General features: G+C 38.9%; 1 protein-coding gene across 2 annotated transcripts in view; it reads left to right on the top strand.

Moving 5' to 3' along the window:
* PXDNL (peroxidasin like) overlaps nt 1-22,121 on the top strand; it is a 516,369-nt gene that overhangs the window by 449,508 nt on the left and 44,740 nt on the right. For both annotated transcript variants that reach the window (XM_002710472.6, XM_089335219.1), the window contains 2 exons: nt 12,028-12,162; nt 14,201-14,409. In XM_002710472.6, coding sequence (XP_002710518.4) covers nt 12,028-12,162; nt 14,201-14,409 — 344 coding nt within the window. The remainder of the gene's footprint in view (nt 1-12,027; nt 12,163-14,200; nt 14,410-22,121) is intronic.

The raw sequence follows: 22,121 nt of genomic DNA, 5'->3' as shown, positions 1-22,121 counted from the left end.
ATAATTCCAGTGCTTTATATGACAAGCTTAATACTCCACCAAATAAAGAGTTTAACAAGTAGCAAATACACTAACCACTGTTCCTCAGGAGTATAAACTATGGCTATAAACAATGATCATATAACAAAATGTCAATTTCATTGACATATATTACTTTTTTGTGCTCTATATATTAGTTACCACATATCAGAGAAACACATTTGATATTTGTCTTTTGAGGACTGGTTTATTTCATTCAGCATAATGGTCTCCAGTTACATTCATTCTGTTGTAAAAAAAAAAAAGGATTTCATTTTTTATGGCTGAGTAATATTCTATCATATATGTATATCACATTTTCTTTAGATAGTCATCAGCTGATGGACATATTGGTTGATTCTATATCTTAGCCACTGTGAATTGAGATGCTGTAAACATAGAGGTATAGATAACTTTCATATCATGCTTTCATTTTCTTTGGTTAAATTCCCAGGAATGTAATGGCTGGATCTATTGTGAATCTATTTTCAGATTTCTGAGGAGTCTCCAAACTGTGTTCCATAAGATTTGTATGACTTTACATTCCCACCAACAGTATATTAGCGTACATTTTTCTCCATATTCTTGCGAGCAGTAATTTTTTGATTTTGGATAATAGCCATTCTAACTGGGGAGAGGTGAAACTTCATGGTTGTTTTTATTTTCATTTCCCTGATGGCTAGTGACCCTGAGAATCTGTTGGCCATTTGCATTTCATCCTTTAAAAATGCCTGTTCATATCCTTACACATTACTTAACTGAATAGTTTGGTTGTTTTTTTGGTTGGTTGGTTGTTGAGTTTCTTAAGCTCCTTATATATTCTGGACATTGATTCTTTGTCAGTTGCATAGTTTGCAAATATTTGGTCCCATTCTGCTGGTTGCCTCTTTACTTCCTTGAGTGTTTCTGTTATAGTGCAGAAGCTTCTTAGCTTGATATAATCCCATTTGCCCATTTTCACCATTTTTGCTTGTGCTTCTGGGGTCTTATCCAAAAAATCTTTGCCTAGGCCAATGTCATGCAGTATTTGTTCTGTGTTTTCTTCTAGTGAATTGATGATTTCAGTGCTTAGTTTTAGATCATTGATTCCTTGTGACTTGATTTTTGTATGGGGTGTAAAGTGGGTGTCTTGTTTCATACATCTGCATGGAGAAATCCAATTTTGCCAACGCCATTTGTTGAGAGGACTGTCCTTTCTCCAGGGAGTTATGTTGGCTTGTTTGTCAAAGATTAGTTGTTTGTAGATATGTGCAATAATTTCTGGGATGTGTGATATTGTGATTCCTCTGGTTTTGTGTCTTTTCTTTAAATTGCTTTAGCTATTTTGGTTCCCTTGCATTTCCCAATGAATTTTATCATCATTTTCTCTAGATTTGAGAAGAATATTTTTGTTATTTTGATTAGGATCATATTGAACCTGTAATTACTTTGGGTAGTATGGACATTTTGATAGTATTAATTCTTTGAATCCATGAACATGGAGGATATTTCAATCTTTGGTTTCTTCTTATATTTCTGTTTTAAATGGTTTGTCATTTTCGTTGTAGATGTCTTTCACATCCTTGATTAAATTTACCCAAGATATTTAGAATTTTTGTAGTTACTGTGAATGGGACTGATCTTAGCATTCTTTCTTTGCCATGGCATTATTTGTATATACAAATGCTATTGATTTTTGTGTGTTGATTTTATATCCTGAAACTGTACCAAGCTCTCTTATGAGTTCCAATAGTCTCAGTGGAGTCTTTGATTCCCCAACTTATAGAATCATATTATCTGGAAACAGAGATAACTTGAATTTCTCCTTTCCAGTTGTATTTCTTTGCTGTCTTTTTGTTGCCTAATGTCTCTGGCTAAAACTTCCAGAACCATATTCAATAGTTATGTTGAGAATGGGCATCCTCTTCTGGTTTTGGATTATAGGGGAAGTGCTTCTAGTGTTTCCTCCATTGAATATGATGCTAGCTGTGTGTGTGTCATAAATTCCCTTGATTGTACAGAATTAAGTTCCTTCTATATCCAATTTGTTAAGGCTTTGTTGAGACAATTTTATGACTTAGAATGTGATCTGTCCTAGAGAATACTAAATCACTGATGAAAAGAATGTATATTGAATGTGATTCTGCAGCTGTGGGATGAAATATTCTGTAGATGTGAATCAGAATCATTTTGCCAGTAGTGTATATTATCTCTGTTGTCTCCTTGTTGATTTTCAGTCTAAATGATCTGTCCATTGATGAAAGTAAGATGCTGAATTCACCCATTGATACTTCATTGGAGCCTCTGTCTCCGTTTAGGTCCATTAACATTTGTTTTAAATAGCTAGATGCCCTAACATTGAGTACACATACATTTACTATAATTACATGTAACTGTTGAACTGATCCCTTAATTGTTACATAATGCCTCATTTATCTCTTTTAACAGCTTTTGTCTTTCAGTCTATTTTGTGTGACATTAGGATGGCTATTTCTGCTTGTTTTTGATTTCCATTTGCAAAGAATATCTTTATCCAGCCTTTGTCTTTCAGTCTGTGTGTATCTTTGTTGGTGATGTGTGTTTCTTATGGGCAGCATATTTATGAGTCTTGTTTTTTAATCCATTCAGCCAGTTGGTGTCTTTGAATTACAGAGTTTTTCCATGTTCATTCAAGTTATTATTGATAAATAATGACTGGTTATGACATTTTTTGATAAATATTACTATTGTTTGTTTTGGATATTATTTGTATTTTACTTTCTTTCATCATGCTGATTATCGTTCTCTGTTTCTCTGTGTAGCATATCCTTAAGTATCATTTGTAAGACTAGCCTGGTGGTGACAAATTCCTTCAAATTCTCTTTGCTTTAGGAAGTCTTTATTTTCCCTTCATTTATAAATGAGAACTTCAAAAGGTACTGTATTCTGGGTTGACCAGTTTTCTTTTTTTCTTTTAGGACTTGGACTATGTTTCTTCATTCTCTCCTAGCTTTAGGGTTTCTGATGAGAAATATTTTGTCAGTCTATTTGGAGTTCCTTTACAGGTAACCTGGCATTTCTCTTTTAGAGATTTTACGACCTTTTCTTTATATTTTACTACTTAAAGTTTGACTATAGTGCATTGTGGTCCAGATCTTTTCTGGTGTTCATTAAGGGTTATATGCACTTTTTAAAACAATTTATTTTTTTTTGAAAGGTGGAGTTAGAGAGAGAGAGAGAGAGAGAGAGAGAGAGAGAGAAAGTCTTCATCTCACTCTGCAAATGGCCACAACAGCCAGAATTGGGTCAGACTGAAGCCAGGAGCCACAAGCTCCATCTGGGTCTCTCACTTGGGTGGAGGGGCCCAAGCACTTGAGCCATCTTCTGCTAGTTTCCAAGGAACATTAGCGGGGAGATGGATCAGAAGTGGAACAGCTAGGAATTGAACTGGCACCCACATGGGATGCCAGCACCTCAGGCGTTGGGTTGATCTGCTACACCAGAGTGCTGACCCATATATGTGCTTTCTGTGCTTGAATGTCCATATCTTTCTCCAAATTAGGGAAATTTTCTCTGATTATTTCATCGAATAAGTCTTGTAAGCCACTCTGCTTTTCCATACTTTCAGGAACTGCTAAGACAAGTATATTTGGTCATTTGATGGTATTCCATGGATCTTGAACACTGTTTCCATGTTTTCTCCCTTTTGTTCTGAGATATTTTCAAAAGTGTGTCTTCTAGCTCAAATAATCTTTTTTTGCCTCATCAAATCTGTTGTTAATGCTTTTCAATGTATTTCATATTTGATATATTGAATTCTTCATTTCTTATTTTTTGATTTAGTTTTTCTTTAATGTCTTTATCTCCCAGCAGAATTTCTTGCTCAAGTCATGTACAGATTTTTTGTTATGTAGTTTCTTCTCTATGTTTTCAAGTAAACTTATGATCATTCTTTCAAATTCTATTTCAGGCATCTCATAAATCTCCTCATCTTCACATCTAATATTGAAGTACTGTGTTCCTTTCTGGGAGTCATAGTATTTTCCTTGTTCACGTTTCTTGTATTTCTATGTTTGTTTTTATGCATCTGGGTAAACACTTGTTGATGTCGCCACTGAAGGATTTGTTCCTTGAAATGTGTTTCTATTGCTTAATAGAATGTCTGCTCCTTCAGCTGACATCTAGAAGTGAGTTCTGGGTAGGGACAGGGAGCTCTGGACTGAGCTCAAGGGTGGGGCAAGAGCTAGAGTGACATTCAAGTTGAGTACGGTAGATATCTTCTATCATAAGCAGTGAGGAGGGTATGATCACACTGGCTGGTATGGTTACAACTTCAGTCTCTCTCTACCAAGGTAAACAAACTGCCTGAGGTGAGCCCACAGTGTTCACCCCACTCATCTAGGTACACAAAGCACACAAGTGTTCTTTGCACTCTGTAGTGTGTCACATGCTACTAATAATTAACTACAGTTGAGAAGCTTCCAGTGTTTTTTGGAGCTCATATGGTAAGCCTAGGAAAAGCAATGTGGAATGCTAGGGATAGGAATGGTAAATGTTTAGCTGAATTAACAAAGGAGAATTAGGTTAATATCAGAGAACAGAAATTCACAAAACCAAGATTATGCTCTCTGGCAAAGTTTAATATTCTCTCTCTCTCTTTTTTAAAGATTTATTTATTATTTGAAAAGCAGAGTTACAGAGAGAGAGGGAGAAACAGAGAGAGAGAGAGAGAGAGAGAGAGAGAGAGAATCTTCCATCTGTTGGTTCACTCCCCAAATGGCCTCAATGACTGGAGCTGGGACAGTCTGAAACCAGGAGCCAGAAGCTTCTTCTGGGTCTCCTACAGGGGTACAGGTGTACAGGGGCCCAAAGGCCTTAAGCCATCTCTGCTGCTTTCTCAGACACATTAGCAGGGAGCTGGATTAGAAATGGAGCAGCCAGGACTTGAACCAGTACCCATGTACTGGCATCAGAAGCAATGGCTTTACCAGCTACTCTACAAAGCAGGCACCCAGTGTTCTAATTTCTAAACCTCAAACTGCCACATCTTTTCTTGACACTTATAATTATGACATGAATTTGAATTTATTTAACTTTCCAATTTTCATTACCTATTATTTATCATATTCTGTAATAATTTCATTTTAAGCATTCAGAGTGCAACTTATCTTTACTATTTATTCTCCAAAAATTAATTCAATGAGTGTATGGGAAAGTTATGTAACATCTGCTCAGTTTTATTGTGAATCTAAAATTGCTGCAAAAATAAGTATTTTAAAAATATCAATGTAAGGATACCAAAGGGGCCAGTGTTTTGGTACAGCAGGCAAAGCTGCCCCCTCAATGCAGGCATCCCACATGAGCATTGGTTCGAGTCCTGGCTGCTCCCTTTCTGTTCCAACTCTCTGTTATGTGCCTGAGAAAGTAGTAGAAGATGATCCAAGTACTTGGACCCTGCCACCCACTAGGGAGACCTGGATGGAGTTCTGGGCTCTGGTACCAGCCTGGTCTAGCCCTGGCCACTGCATCCATTTGGGGAATGAAGTAGAGGAAGGAAGACCTCTCTTCTTTCTCTCTCTCCCTCCCTCTCTCTCTCTTTTTTTTTCCTTTCAAATAAATACATGTTTTTTAAAAAAACTGGTATCTTTGAAACCACATTAACAACTATATTATATTAAAAACAAGCTTGTGAGAGAAAAGGATAATGGCAACTTTATGCAGGAAAAATTGTTTTAAAAATTAACATTGTATACAGTATAAAATCATGGAAGTTAATAATTGGTTTAGTTTGCTAAGGCAAACACAGCACTACACAAAGGATGGCTGAAGCAATAAAAATTCATTCTCTCACAGTTACAGTGGATGGAGACCTAAGACCAAGGTCAATGGGATCATGCTCCCTCTGAAGCCCTTTGCATCTTCCTAGCTTTGGCTTCCCACAATCTTTGCTGTTCTTTTGCATACAGTACAACACTTCAGTCTCTTCACCCTACAGCCTTCTTTCTGTATGTCTGTGCCCAAAGTGCCCTCTTCTTATGAGAGTCTTTCATGGAAAAATAGGATTCAAAGATAAGTTTATTGTACTGCAAAAGTTTTTAAAATCCAAGCATAATTTCATCACAATACAAACTTGTCATGAACTTTTTGATGATTCCTCATATGCATGGACTTCAAAATTTTTATACACAAAAATAAATTTATCTTTTAATTCCATTGCCATGAACTTTTTGAAGTCCCTTTGCATAAAAACATCATGTTGGATTAGGGCTCATTTCAATGACTAGTTTTTCAACCTGATGTTAGGTCTGCAAAGATGCCACTTCCAAAGAATAAAACCGCATTAACAGGCTGTGAGGTTTAGGATTTCAGTATAACTATTTTCTTGTGAACACAATTTAACTTACAATAATTAAAATTTATAACATATGTGATATAATATTTTTTGCTTATTGTGTTGGATATACAGGGCATGACAAAGAGCAAGAGAGAAAAACAAAATTCTTTGGCAATCGAATCTGGATAGCAAATGGGAAGGAAGCTTTCCAACTAAAGTTGACACTTGTTCTGAAAATCGAACGTAGTTCTCCATTTGGAAATACAATCCGAATAGTCTCATAGGCCCTGGAGTCCTTGAACATTATCTGACTTACCTTTTCAGATCAGTGGCAGTTTGATATTAAAATAAATGACAATGTAAGGGGAGGAACTCTACAAGATAATATCTCATACACATTTAAATAAAACTAATCAAAGCATTTAAATATCCAAGTTGAACTGCATTTTATAATATGGCCAAAACAGGTTTATTCTGGCAAAAGCATTAGTCCAGAATTGTTTTTAGATGTGGTTTTTGCTTGTTTGAAAGGCAGTTTCAAAGAGAAGATGGGCAGGAGGAGGGGGGAGGAGGAGGAAGAGAAAGAGGAGGAGAGAGAGAGAGAGAGAGAGATCTTATATTTGTTGGTTTACTCCCTGTATGGCCTCAGCAGCTGGGCTTGGGCCAGGCTGAAGCTAGGGGCCCAGAGCTTCTCCCAGGTTTTGTATGTGGGTGCAGGGGCCCAAGCACTTGGACCATCTTCCACTGCATTCCCAGGCCACAGCAGAGAGCCGGATTGGAAGAGGAGTAGCTGAATCTCCGATCAGTGCCCCTGTGGGATTCTGACATTGCAAGTGGAGGCTTTAACATACTATGTCACAATGCTGGCCCCAAGTCTAGAATTTTATAAGTATTTATATAGCCCTCGTTAGCACCGTGGTGAGTCTCCTTGCCTGTCATGTGAAAGTATCGATATAATTTATGTCAAGTGCATATTAAAAAGAAGAGAATTCACACAAGAAATAGATGTATAAGAACATCATGTGATATCCCATAAATATGCAAAATTTTTATGCCTGATTCTTTAAAATAAAAAGGGAAGGATTATATTTCAACCATTGCAGAAAAAAATTCCATGTAAGATGCAATATGTCTTTTTGAATTTAAATACATTTTCTAGTATTTTAGGAAATGATATTATAGGAAAAAATGAGTATCCCAACAATGAAGTTCATATAAAATCTATTGAAAGCATTAGTTAAATGTTAAAAGTATTCAATTTAAAAGAATGAATATGACAAGGATGGTAGCTGTCTTTACTTGTATTCAAAACTGTATTAAAAATAACAACTAAGACTGTAAGGCTACCAGAAAACACACCAAACACTGGAGTTAGAGGAAAGGTTTATTGTCGGGTGGGGGAAGCTTGTTTGGCTGTTGGGAGAGGGTGAGAGAATAAGAGAGAGTAGGAGAGTGTAAGAGAGAGAGAGCACATGTTCAGGAACAGGTCCAGTTAAACCTTTGCCTGGGGCTGGCAGGGAAGTAGGAACAGGAATCCCATTAAGGTGGGGTGGAGATTGGGCCTTGGGGCTTAGGACCTAAGCCTACTATGCAAAGTAGCACCAAGGGCCAGGGCATAAGAAGGCATCCATGGCACCTTAGATAAGATAGCACCATTTTACTAACAGACAATAAAAGGAGAAAGTGATAACTAGAAAGGATGAAATTAAGCTATCATAATAATTTTCCAATATTATTGATGATAAATTTGAATGACATAAAGAAAAATTACTTACAATATCAAATAGAATAGATAGAAAATAAGTCTAATAAAAGTTACACAGTATATCATGGAGAATATTATAAAATTGTACAGTTATTAGAGAATATCTACAGAAATAGAAATAACCATCAATTCAGGAGTGAAAAGATTCAATAATACAGATATTTTGGTACTTCCTCCAATGATATATTCACTGTAATTCCAATTAAGATTTTAATAGTACTTATTTATGGCATGAACAGCTGATTTTAAAGTTTACTTGATTGAGCAGATGGCCAAGAGGCAGCCCTAGGGTGATTTGAATCCCACTTAGTAATACTTATTATAAAGCTTTTAGTACTGAAAATAGTGTAATATAAGTTGAGTAAACAAGTAGGACAGAATACAGGAGAGTAAAATAGAATTCCAAAGAGTCACAAAAAGCTCATATATGAAGATATATTTGAAAGAGTTTTAAGATTCAGCATTGAAAAATGGAACATAATCTGTATGTGTACAGTCACAATTGGTTGTCCATGTATAAGAATGAGAATGTATATGGAAATCAAATTGTATATGGAAATCAATTCCAGACAGATGAGGCAGGCAGGCCTTAAATTTGAGAAGTTGAATTTGAAAAATTTACAGTAAACAAAAAAGAATATTTCTATGGTATTGGGGAAAGAAAGGAATTTGAAGTAAGTAAAGAAAAAGGCCTAAGTATAAAAATTGACACAATGACCTGAAAATATGTTCATCCATATTCAACACAAGGAGAGTAAGTTGAATTAATGCATATGGACATAGATAACAAAGTATTAACATTCAAATCATATAGAGAAATACAAATGTAATTCAATTAAAAATGAGTAAAAGATATAAATAGACATTTCACTGGGGGAAAACCAATTCCAGTTATATAGAAGACACTCAACTGCATAATTAATCAAGAGAACACAGAATCTTAGTGGAACGCCATTTCACTGTCATCAGATTTACAAATACTTTTGAAAAGACATGTTTTTAGGTTAACCCTAGGAAAATAATCACTTTTATTCTGAATCTTTCTTTTCTTAAAAACTTTTATATAAATTTCAAAAGTACAACTTTTGAATTATAGTGGTTTTTCTGCCCCATAACCACCCTCCCACTCTCAAACCATCCCATCTCCTACTCCCTCTCCCATCCCATTCTTCATTAAGATTCATTTTCAATTATCTCTATATACAGAAGATCAACTTAGTATATACTAAGTAAAGATTTCAACAGTTTGCACCCACACAGACACACAAAGCATAAAGTACTGTTTGAATACTAGTTTTGCTGTTAATTCGCATAGTACAACACATTGATCATAAAAATAGGATTAAGTGTCAAAGGGATCACATAAACAAGACCAGGGTCTGCTAATAATACTGATAGAATTAAAAAGGAGAGAATGGGAGACCAGGATAAGTACCTGGCTCCTGCCATCGGATCAGCGTGATGCGCCGGCTGCAGTGCGCTGGCCGCAGCGGCCATTGGAGGGTGAACCAGCGGCAAAGGAAGACCTTTCTCTCTGTCTCTCTCTCTCTCACTGTCCACTCTGCCTGTCAAAAAATAAAAAATAAAATAAAATAAAATAAAAATAAAAAAAAAGGAGAGAATGATCCAACATGGGAAGCAGGAAACACAGCAGATTCTGAATCTTTCAACACAGCCTTCTAAACTGATACAATCATAAAAGACACATAAACTAGCACATGGCCTATATTTTGGAATTAGGAAGAGACAGAATGCCCCAAGTTTCAACTCACTCTATGAAAACAATCACTAAGTCCCACTCAAAGTCTGTGGGTATAGGGGAAAAGCAAGACAGGTGCACTAAAAATTTTCCCAGGACCAAAACAAAGGGAGAAAGGCATAAATGAAATCCAGGAATGAGAATTATCCTGCTGAATCAACACCTACAATAGTGAGAACTAAGTGGTCACATATGATTCTGAGAGCCAGGAGTTCACAGCCCCAAATGGCAGATCTGAAGGTGACCAGAGATAGCAATGTCTAGAGTGGGGGAGCGCAAGGAGGTGAGTGGAGATGGGGTAGGGCTCTTCAGATTTGATAGTGAAATGAAGGCGGAATGAAATGAGTCTTGGGTCCTACATGGGAGACCTGGATGGCATTCTTGGCCCCTGGCTTTGGCCTAGTCCAGCCCCAGGTGTTGTGAGCTTTTGGGGATTGAAGTAGTGAATGAAAAAAAATCTCTGGCTTTGTCTGTATCTTTCTCTGTTGCTCTGCTTTTAAAACAGAAATAAATTAATAATTAAACATTAAGAACGCATTTCAAAGAAAACAACTCCCAGAACAACCACCACCAAAATCCAAACAAAAATAAGATTGAGGTAGAGGAAAACTGCAATACAACATCTAATTTGGAATTAAGCAAGTGCTAAATTCATACAAGCACTTGGAGACAGAATAGGTTGCATATCATCAAAAGTTTAGAAAAGAGGGGCCAGCACTGTGGCGTAGCAGGTAAAGCCGCCACCTGTGACACTGGTGTCCAATATGGACACTGGTTCCTATCCTGGCTGCGCTGCTTCAGATCCAGCTCCCTGCTAATGGCCAGGGAAAAGCACTGAAGGATGGCCCAAGTATTTGGCCCCTGTCACCCATGTAGGAGTCCCAGGTGAAGCTTCTATCTACCCCAGGCACAGCCATGGTTGTTACCTGGGGAGTAAATCAACAGATGGAAAATCTCCATCTCTCTCCTTCTTGCTATAGCTCTGAATTTCAATAAATAAATAAATCTTTAAAATATTTAGAAAAGAGGGCCTGGCGCTGTGGCTTAGTGGGTAAAGCCACCGCTTGCATTGCCGGCATCCCATATGGGCACGAGTTCAAGTCCCAACTGCTCCACTTCCGATCCAGCTCTCTGCTATGGCCTGGGAAAGCAACAGAAGATGGCCCAAGTCCTTGGGCCCCTGCACCCACGTGGGAGACTCGAAAGAAGCTCCTGGCTCCTGGCTTTGGATCAGTGCAGCTCCAACTGTTGCAGCCAGTTGGGGAGTGAACCAGCGGATGGAAGACCTCTCTCTCTCTGTGTGTGTGTGTGTGTAACTCTGACTTTCAAATAAGTAAATAAATCTTTAAAAAAATAGAAAAGAAATATAGGAGGAAAAGGAAATAATTAAAGAATGGATTTAGTCAAAGAAGACAACCAAGAAGGAGGTAGAAATAGAGAAGTTGTTGATGAGGTGTTTGGTCTGTATGTTTGCTTTCTACAAGCTCCTGGCAGAATGAATTGGATGCATTTATTTATTTATTTATTTTTTATTTTTTTGACAGGTAGAGTGGACCATGAGAGAGAGAGAGACAGAGAGAAAGGTCTTCCTTTGTGGTTGGTTCACCCTCCAATGGCCGCCGCGGCTGGCGCGCTGCAGCCAGCGCACCGCGCTGATCCGATGGCAGGAGCCAGGTGCTTCTGGTCTCTCATGCGGGTGCAGGGCCCAAGCACTTTGGGCCATCCTCCACTGCACTCCTTGGCCACAGCAGAGAGCTGGCCTGGAAGAGGGGCAACCGGGACAGAATCCGGCGCCCCGACTGGGACTAGAACCCGGTGTGCTGGTGCTGCAAGGCAGAGGATTAGCCTAGTGAGCTGCGCCGCCGGCGGATGCATTTTTATATATTAATATAGTCATACATGCACTCTACTACATATAAATAGAATTATATTGCACATACTTAGTGGGACAATTACAAAGAATAACACCATATGTATTGCATGACTTCTGGTATTAGAAGCTCTGTTTCTGGTCACCTATGTGATCCCTGAATCCTTCCTTCCTCTCAATGCTCCTACCTGTGAAATGGGAATAAATCTATTTTTTCCTTTTAGTTTGAATGCAATAAAATAACGCTTAGTAGTTATTATTTGAGAGATATCTTGTGTCACGTCCAGTCTCCAGTATGAATTGCCTGCTTGTTTCTGTTCCAGGTTGTACAGCACTCCAGGTGACATTGACTTGTGGCCCGCCCTTATGGTTGAAGATCTGATCCCTGGGACGAGAGTGGGACCAACACTCATGTGTCTGTTGGTCATCCAGTTTCAACGGCTAAGAGATGGAGATAGGTGAAGGATTATCTGTTTTACTTATCAAAGATAACAACAACAACAAAAAAAACCTGCCCCAAAACACATGTGAATAAGTGATTTGTGTGACTCTGTATATTTCTATGTTTTAAAACATTCTAAATATAAGAAGTTACAAATAGAATTTGGTCATAGAACATTTATGCCCAATGATAATATCAGATGAAATTTATTTTTGTAAATCTTTGTAAGAAGAAAAGAAATTGAAAGTCTTGGAAAGTAGAAGAAGTCAGTAATTAAGGGAGTACATGCCAGACTCACTACCTTTGTTCTAAGGTGAGCATCTCTGCTTAGGAAGCATTGACTCTCTGAGCCAGGTTCCTTGTGTGTAATGTGTGTGAGACAATGGAACCTATTTTGTAGGATTCATGCAGCCCTAAACGATGTTGAGCACCAATACTACAATCCTCAGCACCCTGAGACTCCCTCCTCTATTGTTATACAGGACGACCTGGGCTGATGAGACCTCTTTGTAAAATTTTAATGAGGAATTTGACTAGAGGAAAGAGAACTGGGAACACAACCCTAAAATTTGTTGCTTATCAACAACGTGTTTAATGTAAACAAATTATAAAATTATGGGGGACAGCTACTGGAGAGTGTGAGTATGTCATCTCTTCACTATTGCAAGATTAACCCGGTATAAAAACTGGGAAATCCAATCCATAACAGCTGGCAAGTGCTCTTCTGTCATGTAAGACCAAATGTACTCCAAAGCTCTGAATCATTAGTAAGGTTTAGTGGGGGTTAGATTTAGGAATTTTATGAATTTGTTTGATACCTCAATGTTCTGCATTATTGCAGAGCTGATTTATGTACAACTTGGAACACAGCCTAGAATTTAGCTTTTAATTCAAGTTACACTAAAAGTTATTCTTAAGTTAAATTTTTCTTCTAAGTGTCTTCCATATATAAAAGAAAATAGCAGAAGATTTACTTCCCTTTATTGCACGTTGGCAAATATTAATACTATATTTCAGTAAATTAATTGTTATAAATTATATTTAACACTGGATTTCTTGCCTTATACCATGGGGTTATAATAATTGAATAACATATGAAGTCAAGAGAAAGCTTCGGTTTTGGGAGTGTTGTCATCTCTGTGTATATTGACTTGCTAACAAACAAAATACCACATAATGAGTAGTTTGACACACTGAAATGAATTATTCTCACCATCCTGGGCCTTTCTGCTATGGGCTCTCTTCCCAGCTAAACATGGCCATCTTCACACTGTGGTTTCACATGGTCTTCCCTTTGTCTGGGTCTTCATTTCTTATTCTCATGAGGACACCAGTCACGCTGGATTAGGGTCCATCCCTATGCCCATATTTTACCTTCATTAGCTCTTTGAAGGCTACATAGAGACACAGTCTGAAATTCTGGGGATTCGAACTTCAACATATGAACATTTGCACAACACAGTTCAGCCCATATCACCATGTGGGCTTCAGCAAACCTTTTTGTTTCCAGTCTAACTGACTGTTGTAGCCCCAGCAAGAAGCACGTGCTTATGTATGGCATTCAATTATTTACCAAATGAATGAACCTAAGGACTCACTTTAATAGTCCATTTTAAAAGCATATTTTTTCATTTAAAATTGAGTGTGTTTAAAATTGGGTGTGTCGGTAGAAAGAACCAACTGAGGATACATTAACAAGCAGAAGTAATATTTCATCTTAGACAAAAATATCAATATTGGATTGCTGAGATAATGTATAAGGTCAGTTTCTGAAATTTAAAGTTTAAATTTTAAAATGTGCTTTTTTTGGTACAACATCATAAAGCTGTAAATGATTTTGTGAAAGTAGTAGGAAATGATAGTTTAGAAGCATGGGATTTGGGAACATTATAAATATTGAAGGGAGTTAAAGGTGTCAGACCAAGCATAATCCTTGCAATGTGCTGTTTCTTTTGTGAGCTCTTATTTTCCTCTTTGGAGTGCTGTGCTTATCATGCACCTGATCTCTCAGGCGGCAGAGTCTGGACACTGTGCCTTTCATTGTTCACTACCAGGTTCTGGTATGAAAACCCTGGCGTGTTCACCCCTGCACAACTCACTCAGCTCAAGCAAGTGTCCCTGGCCCGAGTGCTTTGTGACAACGGCGATGACATTCAGCAAGTCCAGGCAGACGTCTTTGTAAGGGCAGAATACCCACAGGGTTACCTGAGCTGTAGTGACATCCCGAAGATGGATTTGCGAGTGTGGCAAGACTGCTGTGCAGGTCAGTAACGCCATACTTAGCTCCGTCTGCATTTTCTTGTGTCTGTATTTGTGTGTGCACTTGGCATTACTTCCAGTGCTAAAGAATATGTGATTTAAAGATACACAAAGAACAGTAACATAAAAAGGTTCCTTTGGAAATTCGATGGAAATTTCTGGTGTGCATATCAGGAAGGGCAAAGGCCACCCTAGTCAACCAATGTCTTCCATTTCACACGAAGGATGGCAGAGTGGAGGGGTCCTTGCTGACTGAATTAGATTCTTGCTGTATTTCATGTTACTGCACAGAAGATCCAGCTCCAATCATTGGGTGCTGAAATGTTCTTGGTGGTCAGCTGAGCAGAGAGAAAAGAAAAATCACAGCAATGTGTCTAACTTAGACTCTTCATTCTCTATAAGATGCTGCAGTTGTGTTCATTGGAAACATGAGGAGATCTTGATAGAATCAGATGGAAAGTTTTCACTATTGACTTGGCAGAATTTGTAATAGCTATCAACTATTATGAGCCATATTCTCTTTTTGGTGCTTCATAAACATCTATTCATCCTCAAACTACCTCTTAAGATATTGAGAATTTATTCTCTTTTATTACATGAAGAAAATGTGGCTCAAAAATGCTAGATGTTTTGCTCAAAACCTAAAAATGAGTAAGCAGTAGACTTGACAACAGGAAGTGAACCAGCAAATGAAAGAACTCTGTTTGTCTCTGTTTCTCTGTGTTTCAAATAAAATAGAAGAAAGAAAATAAAAAAAAAAAAAATCAGAGCTAGTCCCCTGACAGCATGTCTGTTCCTTCTACACTGACGTTTGAAGGTCATGACAAGCAAACTCACTTGAGGATATAAATATGAGGGAGTCTTCAAAAGTGCATGAATATGTGTATTATGAATAAAGCTGGGCATGGATTTCAAAAATTTTCTGTGTCAGAATAAACTCACTTCTTAAATCCATTATCCACGATCTTTTTGAAGTGTCTGCATATGGTTTGGTATGTCCAATCATAAGGGAAGCTGTTTGAAAATGCTTATAATGACAACTACTCTAAATGGATGAGTGTATATTTTTTTCCTTGAATGCACATGGATTTTTCATAAAAATAAATCAAGAGATATATTTTAAATATTAGAACTTACGGAAGGAGTATTAACCTAGTAGTTCAGACTCTTAGGTTCTACAACAGAGTGTCTGTGTTATATTCCTTGCTCTAGCTCCTCACTCCAGCTTCCTGCTAAAACTGATCTTAGGATGCAGTGGTGATGGCTCAAGTATTTGGTTTCCTGCTGTCACTTGGGAGACCTGGATTGAGTCCCTACCGCCTGATTCTGGTCTCCTGGTTCTTAAGAGCATTTGAGGAGTGAATAAGCAAATGGGTGTCCCCCCCATCCCTGGCCTCATCTCTGTCTCTGTCTACTTCCCAAATATTTGATTTTTTTTAAAAAGAGACTTAGAGATGTATAATAACTGCTCAAAAGTAAAATGCTTATTCATGGCCAGGACTTTTTCCATCTACCAATTAACAGAAACATAATTAGGGGCTGATTAAACCATTCCCATCTCTAAGGAAGTAGATTGTGGCTATTTAGTTTCAGCTAGGTCTATGTTTTCAATAGTCTGAGTTAATGCAGCCAAGAACTGCTTGAATCAGCCAGATTGTGTTCCACTCCTGAGACCTGAAGTTGTTACTTTCAGAGGGAGAAAGAGTTAGACAGAGGGAGGGAGAGAGAAAGATGAAAGGACCAAGAAATTATTATCTTTACTGCTCAGTACATTTGTCTTTGTCATGTCTTCATTCATGTTGAAGAATTCTTTACTCCCACTTGCTGATCTTATTCTCAGATTAAAATGAATAAAATACTGGTGTTTAAGTGATTCAAGTGTTTTAACTGACATTATTCTAGAGAAAAATAAAGGGCTCTGTTAAAGATTTAAATAGCCATTCCAAGAAGCCCTAGTAGTTTATCTTTCTTGGAATGAAAGGTATTTATTAAACCGACTCAGCTCCTTATGCTACTTGAATGGAAGCATTTTATTTATAGCAGTGTTTTTTTCTTATTATCATTTATTCAGTTCTGTATCTCACAACTAATAGTCTACTGATTAATACTAATTATCTACCAAATTCCAAGTGTGAATTTAACTACAATTTTTAATAATCATGGGAAGATTTTTCTGACTGCTTTATTTCAGTGAACTGTCAATCTGTTCAAAACAGTAAAAAATATAAATATAATTGAGTTCTGGATAACTATTTTGCTATTCTTCTTAGGTAAATAGCACTAAAAATGGACATGGGCTTGTTGTTACACAGATATAGGACCATGGATTTGTGCATGATGAAGTTGTGCAGAAACTAGGGTTTTAAGGGATTGGGATTTCATTTCATTGTTCACATCTGGCCCATTCTGTAACGAATTTTATTTTCTACCTTTTTCACCCATGAATTTTAAATTTCTCTTCACTAAAACTGGAGATAATTCTAAAACATCTTGCTGTTGTTTTTATTGTTGTTTTTCCCTCTTTGTCCTTTAGTAATTCCATTCTGCCATCTATTTATGCTTGCTTCAAAGCTTGTGTAAATTTTCCCAAAGCATTCCATATATCTGTACATAATTAATTCTTATAATTAGCACTTAGCATTTAATGGATATGTTTGCATATAACAACATTTATGTAGCCCTACTTTATATGTCAGTGCCTTTATTTCTACAGGCTAGATTCTTAAAGAACCACAAAAGCAAAGCTGCTGAGTTAAAGGATATATAGTTTTAATTACAACATTGTTGTCAGATTTATTTCTACAAAGGTAAACTTTACAGTTCCATGAGCAATTACATGAATACTCATTTCTTCACTTTGCCAAACACTGGTGTTACAGCCCTTATTCTGTTGATAGTTCAGTGTGTGAAAACTTAATTATCTGGGGTATTTTTAATTTGCATTTTTCTATTAGTTTGCAGAAGCAACTTTTTGCATGGTTGTTGGTTTGGGGATTTGCTCCTCTGTGCATTGGGTATTTATTGGCTTTGTCCTTTTCTCCACCTGTGGGAGTTCTCTGCAGATTCTCAGTGATAACAGTGATAACAGCACTGAGAGGGCTGCTCCCAGGCTTGTCGCTGAATGAACAGATTTTATCACTTTGCCCAGCAGCAGCATATTTGCTCTTTTGAATGCAAATCTCCGTCTAGGGAAGTAGGTCTCTTCTCTTCAGGTGATCCTGATCTCTAATGGGAACCAATGCTGCATTTTACCCAAGCTGTCCTCCTCTCTGTGCACTGTCCGCTCTCAGGTCTTGGAGTACAAAGTTGTTAATGTGAGAGCTTGGTTTAATGCAATTACTTCATATTACTTAGAGCTTTTCCCCAACTGGTTAGCCTTGTTTATTTCTTCCATTATGTGAGTATACACACATAGAAGTACATGCATACTGCGCATACATGTAGGTATACACACATCTGTTGCACACACATCTAGGTGTTTGCATGAACAGGTGGAAAATGCTCACTTTACTGTGCATCACTTTTCTTTCTTTTTTCTTTTCCTGAAGTGCTCTCTTTGACTCTGGAGAAAAGAGAGTGGAAGCTGCGGGGTTCTTGTCTGCATGCAAGAAGGAATTCAGGCATGAGACAGAGAGAGAAGTGATAAGGTTTTATTGGGGATAGGGCATCTGTCAGAAGGGAAGGAACAGATAGAGAGTGCCCAGTCACTCAGACTGGGGGACAGCTGGGTTACATAGTTGAATGGAGAGAATACACCTGGGCAGGCCAAGTGGGCAGCTCAGATCGACCAGAGGGCTGAGCACACAGTCTCTGGACTCCTGTTTTTAAGGGAGTCTCTTTGCCTCCTCCACCTATCCTCCAGGACAAAGGTTGGGGAGCCCTGGCGAAAGGATTTTCTGGGTGAAAATATGAAAAATTCCTTTCCAAGTTTACCACTTGAGACAGGGGAAGCCTTGCTGGTGTCAGCCGAGGGGCTTCTCTCTAGGGTGCTGCTTTAGAGGAAAGATGTTTATCTGGTCAGGAAGGAGTGGGACCTCCTGGAAGGTTATTGGGGTCTGGGCAGGACTTTGCAATGTGATGCTGGACTGCACCTGGAAGGTTATCAGGGTGACCCTGAAATCCAGATGCTGGATGCATATGCTGGACTGCTGTAGGTGTCAGTCTCCCTAGGCCCTGCTTGCACACATAGGCTGATTTCTAACTTCCTGCCTAATATGTTTTGTTTCATTCTTTAGTTTTTCTCACAAAGTAATACTTTCAAACAAGGCATTTGGGTGAATTATTCTGCAAGTTATTTTCGATGCACCAATATGTTTTTCTCCCAGAAAATTAAAGGTCATCTCCCTTGCCCAAGATTCTTGGAATGCAGTCTTCTTTTTCATTGTGTGGGTGCTCCAGCTCTGACACATCATTCTTACACTGCAGTTGCAAGGTTAGGTGCCAATCTGAGCTTTTCTGCTTAAATATATTTTCCTAATTCTTTTTTTAATAATTTTAAAGATTTATTTATTTATTTGAGAGGAAGATTGACAGAGAGAAGAAGAGACACACACACTCAGAGAGAAAGAAACATCTTCCATCTGCTAGTTCAGTCCCCAAATGGCCACAATGGCCTTGCTGGGCCAAGCTGAATCCAGGAGCCTGGAACTCCCTTCTGTTCTCCAATGTGGGTGGCAGGAGTTCAGCTATTTGGGCCATCCTCTGCTGTTTTCCCAGGTACAGTAACAGGAAGCTGGATCAGAAACAGAGCAACTGGTACTCAAACCAGTGCTCTTATAGGGCATTGCAAATAGCAGCTTTACCCATTGCTCTATAACACTGGCTCTCTTTAGTTCTTTATTACTGGGACTCTGTTAAATCTTTTAGTTTGTTTGTCCTCAGCATTTCAGAATTAGATCAGAATATGCTAGATGTGGGGCTGGCACTGTGGTGTAATGGGTTAAGCCACTACCTGTAGTGCTGGCATTCCATATGGGTGCTGATTTGAGTCCCAGCTGCTCCACTTCCAATCGAACTCCCTGCTAATGTGCCTGGAAAAGCAAGGAAAGATGACTCAAGTGCTTGGGCCCCTGCACTCACATGGAAAAACTGGAAGAAGCTCCTGTTTCCTTGCTTCAGCCTGGCCCAGCCTGGCTGTTGTAGCCATTTGGAGAGTGAACTAGTGGTTGCAATCACTCTATCTTTCAATTAAATAAAATAAATCTTTAAAACATTTTCATATGCTAATTGCAACTTTTCTGTTACCAGAGGGAAGGCTGTGAAAGCCGTGGGGTGCATGCAAGAAAGAATTCAGGCATTCAGGACGGAAGGGACAGAGAGAGAGTACCCAGTCGCTCCGACTGGGGAGAGCAAGGTTACATAGTTGAATGGAGAGAATACACCTGGGCAGGGCAGGCCAGACAGGTGGCTCAGCAGAGAGGAAGAGCTGAGCAAGCAGTCTGGATTCCCTAGGTTTTTAAGGGAGTCTGCCTACCCACCTCCCCCCTCCTCCAGGACAAAGGATGGAGAGTCCTAGGGGAAGGGTTTGTTGGGTAAAAATTAGCAAATTCCTCCCCAGATTTGCTGGTGCCTAGGCAGAGTATGGGGGCTTCCAAAAGGGCATCTGAGAAGGTTTTATTGCCCCATGTTATCAGGTAACTCCTTTGGTCCTGAGGAGAGAGAATTCTCCTAGGAGCTTGCCTTGGGAGAAGGGCTGGGACCACCTGGGAGGTTATCAGGGTCTGGGCAGGACTTTAAAGTGCAAGATGCTGGGCTTCTGGAGCTTCCACAGTAGATGCTGGTCTTCAGGCCTTTCTCATACACACATAGGCTCAATTTCTGACTTCCTACCTAACATTTTACTTTCAATCCAATGAAACATAATGAGTAATTTCAATTCACAGATTTTCATTTTTCTCCAAGAAAGGGAAATTTTCTGCTCAGATTTCCTTACTTTTTGTTTTTCTGAAGTATCTTTCAAATATTATTTTTTTCCTTTTTGAAACATCCCTTATTTGAGTGTTAGGTTTCCATGATCCACCTTCCAAATCTCTTTTATGTCCTTTCATATTTTAGATAAATGTTCTGATGTGTTCTTTACACATGACCAAGAATCCGAAATTACTCACCAGTCTCAACAGGGACCATCTTCCTTGTTAATTTATCTATTTAATTTCTTAGTTCCAACATCATCTCTTCAGGCTTTAGGGAGTCTTTCTCTGCAGCATCTGTGATGTCTTAAGTTGGTCTATGACTGCTGGTATTCTAATCAGGTGCTCTTCACTCTCCTCTGCCCTGTGAGGCCTATTTTTACTGTGCTGTCCCTTCCTCTTCTCTCCTGCTGTTCTAATCTCTGGATGCACAGTGACTATTCTTCTGGATCATGGGGGCTTGGGTCAGGTTGTCTGGAAGTCACCACCATGGCAGAAACCCAGAGGAAGATGCCAGACCTGCTGAGCTGGTTGTGACTTAAGCCTCTACAGGCAGAGGACAGGAAGGCAGCTCACCTATTCAGTTCCTTCTTGGCCTTGTGAGAGATGAAGACACATGTCAAGCTCTGAATATGCAAGCTCTCGGAGCAACCCTATAAAGTCAGAACATCAGGCTCTTCCAGAGGTGAGCTTCCCTTAGTCCTCAGCTGGTACTGAGTACATCTGCACAGGTGTCAGGGCCTTGTGCAGAGAATTCTCTGCTAGTTCTTCTCCCGGGCCTCAGTACTCCCCTATCCTTCAAAACCCACCATGACCTCCATTTGCCATGCATCTTGTCCTTGGGGAAACCTGCGCCCTGGGGTTGGAGTAGAGGGGAAAGCTCATCCTTGGGGTGCTGTACTCCCTGAATGCTGCTGTTCTCTGGGTCTGCATGCTGCAGGGCGGGGGAGGCTCCACTTGTGGGGCTCAAGTCAGCACCCTTCTTGTTTTTGTTGTGCTGAGTTCTGAGGAAAGTCTAACCCTTTTGGGAGAAACATGGGCATGACAGTTTTCCTGTACGACGGTCTTCCCTAGCATACCGGGCCGTTTGAAGGTCACTGAAGTCCCTGTTTAATTGGGTCACCCACACTGTGGTTAGTGATAAAAATAAACCCACTCATACTGTGGGAAAACAGGTTTTGGTGTAAAGCTGAGTGACGGCCCCTGGGTTTTGGTTATAAAGCACTAGTTTCTTTGAAGATGGAAAGAGATCCTGCAACAAACCTCCGGAGTGACTGCACACACACAAAAAAACAAACAAACAAACAAAAAAAAACACCAAGATGTGACTTATGCCTGTCCTCTTGTCTGAGAGGGCTCTGAGCCGATATTTCCATTTAAAGACACGTTATTAGATTAGGATTCGTGTTGGCTGCAGGTCTGATGGAGAAGTGTGGGATTGTTCTGTTCCCCATCTGAGATGACCTCACTTTTGTCCTTTACAGTTGGCTGTCTTCTCTACAGTGAGTCTTTTCATTTGCACTAAAGAGACTTCCCCAAAGTCCCCAAGTTCTTCCTGTGATGTGATTTAGCTACTTCACGATTCTAAAGTTCTATTGTAGTTCCCTCAGAACAATCTAGCTTATTGCAGTCTTACAAATTCTGATGTCAAAAGTAAGAGTAGTTATCAAGCTATATGCTGATGTGTTAAATTTCTTCTGAAAAATAAATAGAGGCACTCTGTTCAAAAAGAGTCTAAGCAGTTATCCTCCAAAAACTCAAGGAATCTCTCTTGCATAGATATCTCATTTCTGCTGTTTTGGTTTTG

This window comes from Oryctolagus cuniculus, chromosome 6 (assembly GCF_051225735.1).
Source record: "Oryctolagus cuniculus isolate XC-2025 breed Fujian yellow rabbit chromosome 6, ASM5122573v1, whole genome shotgun sequence".
NCBI classification, from domain to species: Eukaryota; Metazoa; Chordata; class Mammalia; order Lagomorpha; family Leporidae; genus Oryctolagus; species Oryctolagus cuniculus.
Note: the sequence above shows the minus strand (reverse complement) of the source record. Positions and strands in the feature narration are given on the sequence as shown.